Below are 13425 nucleotides of genomic sequence, written 5' to 3'. Positions count from 1 at the left end.
ACAATTTCATTCTATTTATTAAGAATTCCCACCTGTGTAGGATCTCTCAGCAGATACACAGAGATCTCTAAAGTAACACAGGTTATACAATCCCATACACAGTGATTCTTCATTTCATTGGTCAATAGTGAACAAAGCAATTTTAAGTGTTAACATAAATGGTAAACATTTTCCAGAATAACCATGAATATGTCATAAACATAGTTCCAACCATTCACCTGGTTATATGAATTCTATATATCATGTATTATATATTAATATATTATATTATTCCTGGTGATGTAACCACTAGTGTGTGTTTTATATTTAGTACGAATAATATAATACTATAATATAATACATTTAGCCAACTGATTAGAGATATCATTTGGTATTATAACAGAAATATTATAATAAAAATCTATATGATTCTGTTCCGCTGTTCCACTCTGACGGACGTCTGCGCCGCTAAGATCTTCAGAGGAGCGTGAGATAAATTGCGAAACAGAGGCAGGAGTTTCTCGGTGAAGGCGTGGTTTATAGAGTGAAGGTCAGCGTTGGTTTGAAGGTCAGTGAAGGTCAGTTTTCCCGCCTCCCAGTCCAGCTGAACTCGGACGCTCTGAACCGGCTGGTCGGGGGTGAAGAAGTGATCCGGTTCTCCCGGACGGTGAACGCAGTACTCGTTACTGTTCTCCTCGTAACCCAGAGTCCAGGCCGACCCCCAGAACGAGTCTCCAGACCTCCTTACAGACGCCGACACCACGCCTACGTCCCAGTCCTCACTGTCCCCCACCTGCACGTCCCAGCAGTGTGTCCCCGAGTTAAACCCCTCAGAACCCAGAACACACTGGTACAGATCGAATCTCTCAGGATTACGAGGAACCGGCTCTCGTCCGTCCGTGTCCTCCACCTCCGTCAGATCTTCAGACAGGTGGAGGGAGTCTTCTGCAGTGTTGGGGTCCAGAGTGACGGGAGCTGAGGACAGAAAACACAACGCAGCGTCACAACTAGAGACAACCACACCCTTCCCCTCCATTCACACTGACAGGTGACGCATCTCTCGACGAGACTCGACAGGACAGGACAGGAAGAGACGAGACAAAAAAGGATGAGACAGGACTTGTTTGCTTCTGCTTCATTTTTTTGCATCTTTATATAAATAATCTGCCATTTTAATTTCACATTATTTTATTTTTAGGGACCCCCCCCCCCCCCACTAAACACGGAGGAACTGATGTGGTGAGTTAATGATTTGGTGAGTTAATGAAGTGGTGAGTTAATGAAGTGGTGAGTTAATGATATGGTGATTTAATGATGTGGTGAGTTAATGAAGTGGTGAATTAATGATGTGGTGAGTTAATGAAGTGGTGAATTAATGAAGTGGTGAGTTAATGAAGTGGTGAGTTAATGAAGTGGTGAGTTAATGATGTGGTGAGTTAATGATTTGGTGAGTTAATGAAGTGGTGAGTTATTGATTTGGTGAGTTAATGATTTGGTGAGTTAATGATGTGGTGAGTTAATGATTTGGTGAGTTAATGATGTGGTGAGTTAATGATTTGGCGAGTTAATGATGTGGTGAGTTACTGATTTGGTGAGTTAATGAAGTGGTGAGTTAATGAAGTGGTGAGTTAATGATTTGGTGAGTTAATGATTTGGTGAGTTAATGATGTGGTGAGTTAATGAAGTGGTGAGTTATTGAAGTGGTGAGTTAATGATGTGGTGAGTTAATGAAGTGGTGAGTTATTGATGTGGTGAGTTAATGATGTGGTGAGTTAATGATGTGGTGAGTTAATGCTTTGGTGAGTTAATGAACTGGTGAGTTAATGATGTGGTGAGTTAATGATTTGGTGAGTTAATGAAGTGGTGAGTTAATGATTTGGTGATTTAATGAAGTGGTGAGTTAATGATCTGGTGAGTTAATGAAGTGGTGAGTTAATTAAGTGGTGAGTTAATGAAGTGGTGAGTTAATGATGTGGTGAGTTAATGAAGTGGTGAGTTAATGATGTGGTGAGTTAATGATTTGGTGAGTTAATGAAGTGGTGAGTTAATGAAGTGGTGAGTTAATGATTTGGTGAGTTAATGATTTGGTGAGTTAATGATTTGGTGAGTTAATGAAGTGGTGAGTTAATGATTTGGTGAGTTAATGAAGTGGTGAGTTAATGATGTGGTGAGTTAATGAAGTGGTGAGTTAATGAAGTGGTGAGTTAATGATTTGGTGAGTTAATGAAGTGGTGAGTTAATGATGTGGTGAGTTAATGAAGTGGTGAGTTAATGAAGTGGTGAGTTAATAAAGTGGTGAGTTAATGATTTGGTGATTTAATGATGTGGTGAGTTAATGAAGTGGTGAGTTAATGAAGTGGTGAGTTAATGATTTGGTGAGTTAATGATTTGGTGAGTTAATGAAGTGGTGAGTTAATGATGTGGTGAGTTAATGATGTGGTGATTTAATAAAGTGATGAGTTATTGGTGTGGTGAGTTAATGAAGTGGTGAGTTAATGATGTGGTGAGTTAATGATGTGGTGAGTTAATGAAGTGGTGAGTTAATGATGTGGTGAGTTAATGATGTGATGAGTTAATGATTTGGTGAGTTAATGATTTGGTGAGTTAATGATGTGGTGAGTTAATGAAGTGGTGAGTTAATCATATGGTGAGTTAATGAAGTGGTGAGTTAATGATGTGGTGATTTAATGATGTGGTGAGTTAATGATGTGGTGATTTAATGATGTGGTGAGTTAATGAAGTGGTGAATAAATGAAGTGGTGAGTTAATGATTTGGTGAATTAATGAAGTGGTGAATTAATGAAGTGGTGAGTTAATGAAGTGGTGAGTTAATGATTTGGTGAATTAATGAAGTGGTGAGTTAATGATGTGGTGAGTTAATGATTTGGTGAGTTAATGAAGTGGTGAGTTAATGATGTGGTGAGTTAATGATGTGGTGAGTTAATGAAGTGGTGAGTTAATGAAGTGGTGAGTTAATGATTTGGTGAGTTAATGAAGTGGTGAGTTAATGAAGTGGTGAGTTAATGATTTGGTGAATTAATGAAGTGGTGAATTAATGATTTGGTGAGTTAATGAAGTGGTGAGTTAATGATGTGGTGATTTAATGATGTGGTGAGTTAATGATGTGGTGATTTAATGATGTGGTGAGTTAATGATTTGGTGAATTAATGATGTGGTGAGTTAATGATGTGGTGATTTAATGATGTGGTGAGTTAATGATGTGGTGATTTAATGATGTGGTGAGTTAATGATTTGGTGAATTAATGAAGTGGTGAGTTAATGATTTGGTGAGTTAATGAAGTGGTGAATTAATGATGTGGTGAGTTAATGAAGTGGTGAGTTAATGAAGTGGTGAGTTAATGATTTGGTGAGTTAATGAAGTGGTGAGTTAATGATGTGGTGAGTTAATGAAGTGGTGAGTTAATGATTTGGTGAGTTAATGAAGTGGTGAGTTAATGATGTGGTGAGTTAATGAAGTGGTGAGTTAATGAAGTGGTGAGTTAATGAAGTGGTGAGTTAATGATGTGGTGAGTTAATGAAGTGGTGAGTTAATGAAGTGGTGAGTTAATGAAGTGGTGAGTTAATGATGTGGTGAGTTAATGAAGTGGTGAGTTAATGAAGTGGTGAGTTAATGAAGTGGTGAGTTAATGATTTGGTGAGTTAATGATGTGGTGAGTTAATGAAGTGGTGAGTTAATGAAGTGGTGAGTTAATGCCGGAGACGTGTGGGTGTTTAAGGCTACATTCTTCGTGTGTCGGAGAAAAATTATGAATTTGGTTTTCTTTTGTCCAAAACGACTTTTAGAAAGTCTTTGTTTGTTTAAGGGAGGAGAAGCCACGCCCCCCTCTGTGGGCATTCCGGGTGCAGATGCATGTTAGTCACACCCATAGAAACGGGTTGAGTATGTAAATCAGAAGCAGGACTTACTGTACTGGATTATCTCCTGCATTTTCTCCCACACTCTGAAGCTGAGGTTGGACAGATGTTGGGAGACGTTGATCAGATTTCCTGATGTGTTTTCTGGTATCGAGGGCTGAACTCTAAAATATAAAACTGGTTCATTTATCTAAACATAAGAATGAATCATATTTTAACAGGAGATAAACTGGGAGCTCTGGTCTTTACTCACTGGTTCTCTGCAGACTGGAAGTTCTAAAAGGAGAAGAATTTTGGATCAAACAAAAGTATAAAACATACAATAAACATATTTATAAAACACACCGACTCTGTACTGGTAATCAACCAGCTACTGACTTCAGTCTTCAGTACATATTACATTAGTTTTGATGGTGCTGGTTTTGCTCAGCACGGTGAAGCTTGGTTATATTGATGGTCTCACTCGGTAAAGTTAATCATGCTTGTAGATCAGATAAATAATTAAACATAAATATCCCCTATACTGGTACAGTGCAAAGCCAGTTCACCCAACACAGTAAACACTAATGGTGCAAATGGTAGGTTGGTGCCTTTTGATGCTCATTGCTATCTTACACTCTGCCAACAGTCAATTTTCACTCCTCCCTCCTGCCTGGTTTAAACAGCAGCAGAGCTTCTGAATATATCTACACTGATGGGCGTGGTGTTCTGGAAATGAGGTGTGTTCAGGTACATTTCTGGAGTTTTATCTTGTTTATCTTGGTAACAGAAAACACAGGAGCTCCACTGACTGAATACAACCTAGACAGGCGCCAACAGTCAGACGTTCATCGCTATCTCGGTAACACAGGCGCTGTGCCGAGCCGAGCGTACACCCCCACTTATTACACACACATGAACACACAGCAGCACAAACCCAACTTTTACATCAACAATAAACAGAATAGTAAATAAAATAACATTGCTGTTCCCGTAAATGAGCTGCTGGAGCTCCTTCACAGCGTCAACCAGCAGCTCAGTTTCCTCTGCTGAGAAGAGTTTGTTGAACACGTCCAGGTAGCTGCACTGTTACAATAGCAATCCACCAAAGACAGAGCTCACCTGATCTACTCTTAAAGAGAATGATGAGCAAGAGACTCTCTGATTAATTTCATGTTATGCCCAAAATTAACCACACCAATTATTAGAATTAGTACATGCCTTTTGCATATTTCGAGATGAGCAAGGTGTAATTTTCCCATTGTTACGATAGCAAAGACACACTGACACCACGCCCTAAATCAAGCTGCACGGTGCACAATTAAAAGCTCACCTATAGATCACTAAAATAGGCCCAAAGTGTTTAATAACGATAAAGGGGATTTTAACCTGCAGGAACTGAACGTCATCAGCTCCGATCTTTTCCTCCTGAGTTCTGATCACATCTGACAGAGCTGATATCTCTCCATCCAGCTCCTCACTCTTCCTCTTCACCTCCCCACTCTTCTGCTCCTCCTCCTCCCTCAGTGCTCTGATCCTCGCTACCTCTTCATCTCTCAGGAACTGCTGAAGCTTCTGGAACTGCTGCTTTATCTGCTGCTCGGTGTGATCGGCCTGAACCTGCAATCAGAGACCGCAGGAACCACCATCACCATCTTAATCCTGCTTTTACCACATCAACCACCTACAGGACAGCTGGGGGATATGGCCCTAAAATAACATCATGATATTTTAGGGTATTTTGGTGATAGAGATATTCTTGGCGATGAGACATTTTTAGAAAATTAAAAGAAAAAAATACCACAAAAATAAAGTGTAGAATATTTAGCTCTGCATATAAACACAAACGATTAAAAGTTAATACAGTAACCAGCAAAACAAATACAACATTCACTGACACACAATCATTATTTATTATGTCAGAATTTTTTGCAATATTATTGCGAACGATACATCACACCCCCAGTAGACACTCAGACAGGGGTCACAGTTGAGGATCACCTTGATGTGGGCTGCGGTTCGGCCATAGTCTTCTTTAGTCGTCTTTAGGAGATCCAGGTTCTCCTGCAGAGCATCCTGCAGCTGTTTCTGTAATAAAACAGAAGATCAGACCAGTGAATTCTCCACTGTTTACAGGACCTGAACTACAGGACGTGGTGGGCGTCTGTCCTGAACACTAGCCTCAGATCACACCATATCACACCATAGCAACCACCGAGGATACCATAGCAACCAGTGCTGGACTGAGAATTCTTTACATGATTTATCTTAGTCATGCCGCAGTAAATTACTCTGACAGCTGTTCTGATCCGACTCTGCGCTGCACCCTTTGCTCTAAAGCCGCACCCACTGTGTTTATTTAAGTCTTTGTCTTGTAACAGACCACCAACCTCTAACCCGACAAACTCGCTCAGCAAGAAAATCTCCAGGACTGAGCAAAATGTGTTAAACAGTGTTAAACATCCTACCTTGAGGTCAATCGCTGCTTCCCCTGTTGGACGGAGGGTGTGGTTTCTGTGTTGGTCTGAATTCGGACACTCGGCACACACCAGCTGCTGATCTTCCAAACAGAAAAGACTGATCTTCTCGCTGTGCAGACCACAGACCCCCTCGGACCCTTCTGAAGACCCCAGACCACAGACCCCCTCGGACCCTGCTGAAGATCCCAGAATTGCGCTCTCTGGAAAAGCCTTACACGAGTTCTGCAGAGCTTCTTCTGAGAATCTTTTCCAACAAACTGGACATTCCTGAGACCCCCTACAATCCCAGAACTGCTGGAGACAGGTTCTACACGCTCTGTGACTACATGACAGAACCACTGGATCCCTGAGGTTCTGGCAACATTCAGGACATGAGAACTCTTCTTCTGGGTGAGGGTTCCTACTAGACATTTCCTCTAAACTGCTGAAGTGCTGGAACTGAGTGGGTTTTAGATCCGTTCTGAAGGACTGAGTTGCTCCTAATAAAGGTTCAGGGAAAGCTGTGAGACTTGCCCTTTCAGGTTGAGGGAGAGTTTAGTGGGAGGGGCTTTAAAAGAGAAGACGGTCAGGTTTGTGTTCCAGGTGCTGTGTACTTTCTCCACTAGATGGCATCAGTTCATCACCAACCAGAAACACAGAGCTCCCCAACCAGTGGAGATGATCAAAGACTGCATTTCCCAGAATGCACCTGTGTTTACCTCAGACATGCTGCATCATCTGACTGTTGAGATTGTCCAACTGTGTATAAATTCCTCTGTTTTCCTTTGCTGAGTATTGGACCTTTATCCCTAAATTTTCTACTTTACATTTCTTTTGTGTTTTTGCTGTTTTGTTACCGATCTTTTTTTGTTATTTTGACTATTCTTTTGCCTTCCTCCTCTGTCTCTTTTATCACCCGTATATGACCTTTTTGCCTGTTCTCTCTGGTATGGTGGAGATGTTGTTTTGATATTTACCATCCCTGTCCCACGGAACTCTAATAAACCAAATCATTTGAGTAATAAACTTTATGTAAAAAATCTGCGAGTTTCTAACTCTCGTCTGGCAAACGTGACACTAATTCAGACACAAATTATATTGACTCTTTTAGAAAGAAGATAAAGGATCTGCATTACCCCCCCCACACACACACACACAAATAAAAAAGTAAATAAACATATACACACACAGTGTTTCTTACTTTTCTGTTCATTTCAGGTTGAATATTGGTCATGATGTCAGATGACAAAAACTTTACGTCAGGATTATGTCTAATACTGTTTTGTGACTGCAGGGTTCCTTTGATTTTATTTGATTGCACACAGTATGAACCCATGATATATTTAATGCTTTATCTGCTCATCTTCATTAAAAAATATTAACAAACATCTTTGACTGCATTTCAGACCCAAAACACTTTCTAAATACATGTTGGGAGAGTGAAGTCTGGATGGAGTCAGGATGCCCCGTCATTAAAACTTTATTTCACATAAACATCTGAAACCACAGTATACAGTATACAGGTTCATTATCCCAGATTACCATGATAAAGTTAAGCAGATAAACCATGAAATATACTGGAGTCATATATTCTAATTCTAATTAATACCTTCAGCTACTTGAATGTTCACCCACTGCTGACACAGGTGTGCAAATGCACACAGAGCTTGTCTAGTCCCTGTACTGCCAATAGAATAGGACAAAGCTGCATCTCATTGTTACTGGTTACAGCTTTTTTACCAGTACAGACCAGCATGTTAAACACTACTGGATTTACTGGATCTGCTGAGATTATTTTTTAGATATAAGTGTTACAAAAGTGCCCCTCCAGCCCAGGTGGGGGCGCTAGTTGTTCCCTAAAAACACCAAATATAAGCAGAAGAAGATCCGCAGTGTTTCTGTAGAGAATCAGGATCTGCTGCAGGTAAATAACTATAATATACAATTTATACTGTTAATATACTGGTAATAAATGTTATACTGGTTATATACTGGTTATATACTGGTAATAAATGTTATACTGGTTATATACAGGTTATGTAACTTACTGGTTATAATGAGAGAGTGATCAGCATGAATTAATGGGTGAATTGAATCTGAAATAGCAAATAAAACTACATGGAACATAATAATGACTATAGTGAACGTCTAACGTTTAAATCATCTATTTGGGAAAAAACAGAGTTTAGAGTGAGTAAAGTGTGAGTAAAGTGTGAGTAGAATGGGGGTTTTAGGCTATATTTCGGCAGTGAGGAACATCAGTAAAGCTAATTTTATTTTTGATATTCGAGTTTTCAGCACTAATAACTTTTGAAGGGAGGAGGATTTTCAACAGATACTTCTATAATCAGGACAGAAGAACCACAGAGACCCTCACCCTTCCTTTTACTGTTTGTGTAAAATTTGCTCAACGCCATTTTAGTGTTAATATTAAAAAACTGAGAGCACATTTCCACTCAGAATAAAATACTTGTACTTCTAGACTTCCACCTCTACATCTGAACACACTCATTTATTCACCTCTAAATCACTGCAGTTCATTAAAATACACATTAATGTTCATATCCTCATCTAAATAACAGGGGTATTTATTTGGGGGAAAATTTCACACACATTAATATTATACAAAATTTTAATTATATTTTATATATTCACAAATTCAATAGCGTTTCAGCAACTGTGTATGATACAGCTAGGTGGCAGCAAACACACCCCTTTATATTTACAATACAGTGCCAAGTCTATTGTATATTAAATTTAATATATTTTAAAAATCATTAGAATTTAAACTATATTACACAGAAAACTAAAAACAAGTGTGTATGATACAGCTAGGTGGCAGCAAACACGCACCCTTTAAACTTTGGATACAGTGCCAATTCTACTGAATATAAAATTTTATTTATTTTGAAATTTAATAGCATTCAAACCGAATTACACATAACAATAAAAATAAGTGTGTATGATACAACTGGTGGCAACAAACACGCACACGCTTTAACATTTGGGTACAGTGCCAATTCTACTGTATTTTACATTGTATATATTTAAAAAAATAATAATAAAATCTAATATTCAGTAGAATTGGCACTTTATCCAAATTCTAAGGGGTTTGTGTCTCTGTGGTCCTACTGCCCTGATTATGGAAGTATCTGCTGGAAATCATCCTCTGTTCAAAAGTTATTAGCGCTGAAAAGTCGAATATCAAAAATAAAACTTTACTGTGGGCAGTGAGGTAATGCAAAAACAACTGATTTCATATAAAGATAAATTCAGAGATCAAACTTAAAATAAGACAAATTCAGAGATCAGATCAGTCTCTAAATTTTGGGCCAGAACTGTATTTTTACAGCTTAATATGGTGGAAAAAAACACAAACCTGGCAGCTCTGGCTGGAATCTTCTTTCTAAAATCTTTCTAAAATCCCCCCCCTCAGCCAAGGAGCCACTGCTAAACCTCAGCAAGCGTGAGTTTGATCCAGATGCCTCCTGATTATTTACTACATTATTAAATCTGTCAATATCACTTTCCTTTTCTCCTGTATAATCCCAACTGCTGTACCTGAACAACAAACTTTTATTTGATTCCTTTATTTGGTTCCAATTGTATTTGTCACCCAGACAGCCAGCTTTGTTTTTCTTAATATTTTTTTCTCTTTCAGAAAGGACAGACGTCTCGTTACAAATTCTTCTTCTGCTTGTATCGGCTGTTTTACTGGAGAGTTCTGAATTAAAACTTATCAAAACCCACCAACAAAAGAAAGACTCTACTGTTCATTACAAACACAGAAGAGATGGACTATGAAGATACGGTGTCCCAAACCTTCAATACTAAAGTAACATCTCCTGATATTCTCAACAAAACATCTAGCGAACAAATACTGACAATTACACACAATGAAAAAACTCTCTACTGCTCAGAGTGTGGAACAAGTTTCAATCGACAAAGTGGACTTCAAAGACACCTGATCATTCACACTGGAGAAAAACCCTATCGATGCACAGACTGTGGGAAGAGTTTTACTCGACAGAGTACTCTCCAAGAACACCAGCGCGTTCACACTGGAGAGAAACCGTATCACTGCTCACACTGTGCACAAAGTTTTACTTCTCTGAAAGCTCTTAAAGAACACCAGTATATTCACACTGGAGTGAAACCATATCAGTGCTCAGACTGTGGGAAGAGTTTCAATAGACAGATTAATCTTAAGAGACACCAGCGCATTCACACTGGAGAAAAACCGTATTACTGCTCAGAGTGTGGAAAAAGTTTTAGAGAAACAAGTTCCCTTAAAATTCACCAGCGCATTCACACCGGAGAGACACCGTATCAGTGCTCAGACTGTGAGAAAAGGTTTTCTGAACTGGGTAGTCTCCAAAAACACCAGCGTATTCACACCGGACAGAAAACTTTTCAATGTTCAAAATGTGGCAGCACCTTTACTGAACGCTGTCAGCTTAAAATACATCAACGCATTCACACTGGAGAGAAACCGCATCAGTGCTCGGAGTGTGGAAAGAGTTTCAGTAGGCACGATCATCTCCGAATTCACCAGCGCGTTCACACTGGAGAGAAACCTTTTAATTGCTCCAAGTGTGGGAAGAGTTTTACAGAAAGTGGTTCCCTCAAAATACACCAGCGCATTCACACTGGAGAGAAACCGTATCACCGCTCTGATTGTGGAAAGAGCTTTTCCATAGCCAGTTCTCTCAAGACACACCAGCGCATTCACACTGGTTTGAAACCTTATTATTGCTCAGAGTGTGGGAAGATCTTTAGAGAGAGTTGTGCCCTCAAAACACATCAGCGTGTTCACACTGGAGAGAGGCCGTATCAGTGCTCAGAGTGCGGGAAGAGCTTTACTCAATGCAGCAGTCTCCAAACACACCAGCGCGTTCACACCAGAGAGAAACCGTAACCCGGTTTAAGCTGTAGAAGGAGCTTCGTGTTCAGATTGTTGAGCCACCAGTCGTGTTGAATTTAAAAATAAGTGATGTGTTTTATCTCATAGATGCCTTAGGTTCTCTTTCTTAGAAGCGAGCAATGATGCCCGGTTCACACTACACACCATTCAGAGTGGAGCGATGATTGGACTGTTCACACTACAAACCATGATTGTCTGACTGTCTGCAGAATAAATCTAGATACAGTTTAGATATGCCCCAATTCAGATTTGGCTGGGAGTCTGAACATCACATTATTGATTGTTATTTAAAAGCTTCTTCTGAAAGTTTTCTTTAAGTTTTGAATTTAGGGAATCATTATCTTCAGTCATCAGCTTTGCAGTCTTGCGACTTTAATTCTCGGACTCTTGCATCATCTGGCAGCTTTTCTGTTTTTGAAATGAGGATCTTAAAATGTAAAGGCAATTCATAATTTTTATGTAAGTTATTCACTTCTTTAATATTAAATGTTTTAAATGTTTTATTTGTGTGTGTAACTGGTGTCAGTCCGGTAGCTAGAAGGGCATTACACACAGATACCCAATCAACCATCACAAACTGTACAAACTTTTATTTGATTCCTTTATTTGGTTCCAATTGTATTTGTCACCCAGACAGCCAGCTTTGTTTTTCTTAATATTTTTTTCTCTTTCAGAAAGGACAGACGTCTCGTTACACACAGATACCCAATCAACCATCACAGATCAGTTCCTGATTAGACTCTGTATAAATCTAAAAAAAGTATAAATGAGTTCAGAGGGAAAAAATCATGGAGCTCAAACTGAACTCAAAATCTGAAGAACAAATATGGAGAGAAGGTGCAATACTGACTGCAGTAGACCTGATGGGGGTGTTTTAGAGCAACAATGAGCCTTTTGGCAAATATCTTGTGAAATGTGGCACCTAGAGTAAATCTTCTTATTCTTGCATTAAATAAAACAAATTTTGAGGTGAGGGGAGGTAACGGTGAGCTGTGGGGAGGTAATGGTGAGCTAAGGAGGTACAGGTGAGCTGAGAGAGATAAAGGTGACCTGGGGCTTGGGGGGGGGGGTTGTGAGGTGAGGGGAGGTAATGGTGAGCTGGTGGGAGGTAATGGTGAGCTGAGGAGGTACAGGTGAGCTGGGGGGGGGGTTGTGAGGTGAGGGGAGGTAATGGTGAGCTGGTGGGAGGTAATGGTGAGCTGAGGAGGTACAGGTGAGCTGGGGGGGTTGTGAGGTGAGGGGAGGTAATGGTGAGCTGGTGGGAGGTAATGGTGAGCTGAGGAGGTACAGGTGAGCTGGGGGGGGTTGTGAGGTGAGGGGAGGTAATGGTGAGCTGGTGGGAGGTAATGGTGAGCTGAGGAGGTACAGGTGAGCTGAGAGAGATAAAGGTGACCTGGGGCTTGGGGGGGGGGGGGGGTGACCTGGGGGGAAGTAATGGTGAGCTGGTGGGAGGTAATGGTGAGATAAGGGAGGTACAGGTGAGCTAGGCAAGAGCAGGTAACTTGTTGAGGCGCGCGCTGAGTGCAGTACTAAAGGTGTACTGTGCACGAGCACAGTGGAGTTACGTAGGTGCGCGAGAGGAGGAAGTGAGTGTAGTTCCTGTATGTGCGTGCGTGTGTAGTGTGAGTGCGCGTGCGCGGAGCTCGGGCTGGTTCTCTGTAATTCGGGTACTGGAGTTTTTCGGACTTTAATCCGGATTAATAGTTCTGGATTGAGCTCGCGGGCTGTTCCGGGTGGCCTGACGCGAGCGGCGGGTCCGGGAGCGCGAGGCTGGAGGCGGAAATGGACGCGTCTCACCTGACGGAAGATGAAATGGCCGAAGTGAAAAAGGAAGTAAGATTTACGCAAACAGAACTAAACAGCTCTGTATTGAACTCGAGAACTAAACAGCTCTGTACTGAACTCTAGAACCAAACATCACTGTACTGAACTCTAGAACTAAACAGCTCTGTACTGAACTCTAGAACTAAACAGCTCTGTATTGAACTCTAGAACTAAACAGCTCTGTACTGAACTCTAGAACTAAACAGCTCTGTATTGAACTCGAGAACTAAACAGCTCTGTACTAAACTCGAGAACTAAACAGCTCTGTACTGAACTCTAGAACCAAACATCACTGTACTAAACTCTAGAACTAAACAGCTCTGTACTGAACTCTAGAACTAAACAGCTCTGTACTGAACTCTAGAACTAAACAGCAAAAATTGG

The 13425-nt window shown here is 40.4% G+C and overlaps 2 protein-coding genes across 2 annotated transcripts; one reads left to right on the top strand and one right to left on the bottom strand.

Annotated features, from left to right (window-relative positions):
- Positions 1-7210, bottom strand: LOC125795260 (E3 ubiquitin-protein ligase TRIM35-like). The gene is made up of 6 exons (XM_049473771.1): positions 6303-7210; positions 5836-5922; positions 5224-5454; positions 4109-4131; positions 3907-4019; positions 1-954 (listed from the first exon to the last, which is right to left on the bottom strand). Exons 1-6 carry the CDS (start codon positions 6723-6725, stop codon positions 401-403), a joined length of 1431 nt encoding a protein of 476 aa, XP_049329728.1. The 5' UTR covers positions 6726-7210; the 3' UTR covers positions 1-400.
- Positions 7211-8152: 942 nt separating this feature from the next.
- Positions 8153-11423, top strand: LOC125795262 (zinc finger protein 239-like). The gene is made up of 2 exons (XM_049473775.1): positions 8153-8217; positions 9955-11423. The coding sequence occupies exon 2, from the start codon at positions 10087-10089 to the stop codon at positions 11209-11211; it is 1125 nt and encodes a 374-aa protein (XP_049329732.1). The 5' UTR covers positions 8153-8217; positions 9955-10086; the 3' UTR covers positions 11212-11423.
- Positions 11424-13425: the final 2002 nt, after the last annotated feature.

This window comes from Astyanax mexicanus, unplaced genomic scaffold, assembly GCF_023375975.1.
Source record: "Astyanax mexicanus isolate ESR-SI-001 unplaced genomic scaffold, AstMex3_surface scaffold_46, whole genome shotgun sequence".
NCBI classification, from domain to species: Eukaryota; Metazoa; Chordata; class Actinopteri; order Characiformes; family Acestrorhamphidae; genus Astyanax; species Astyanax mexicanus.
This window is presented reverse-complemented; position numbering and strand designations above follow the sequence as displayed.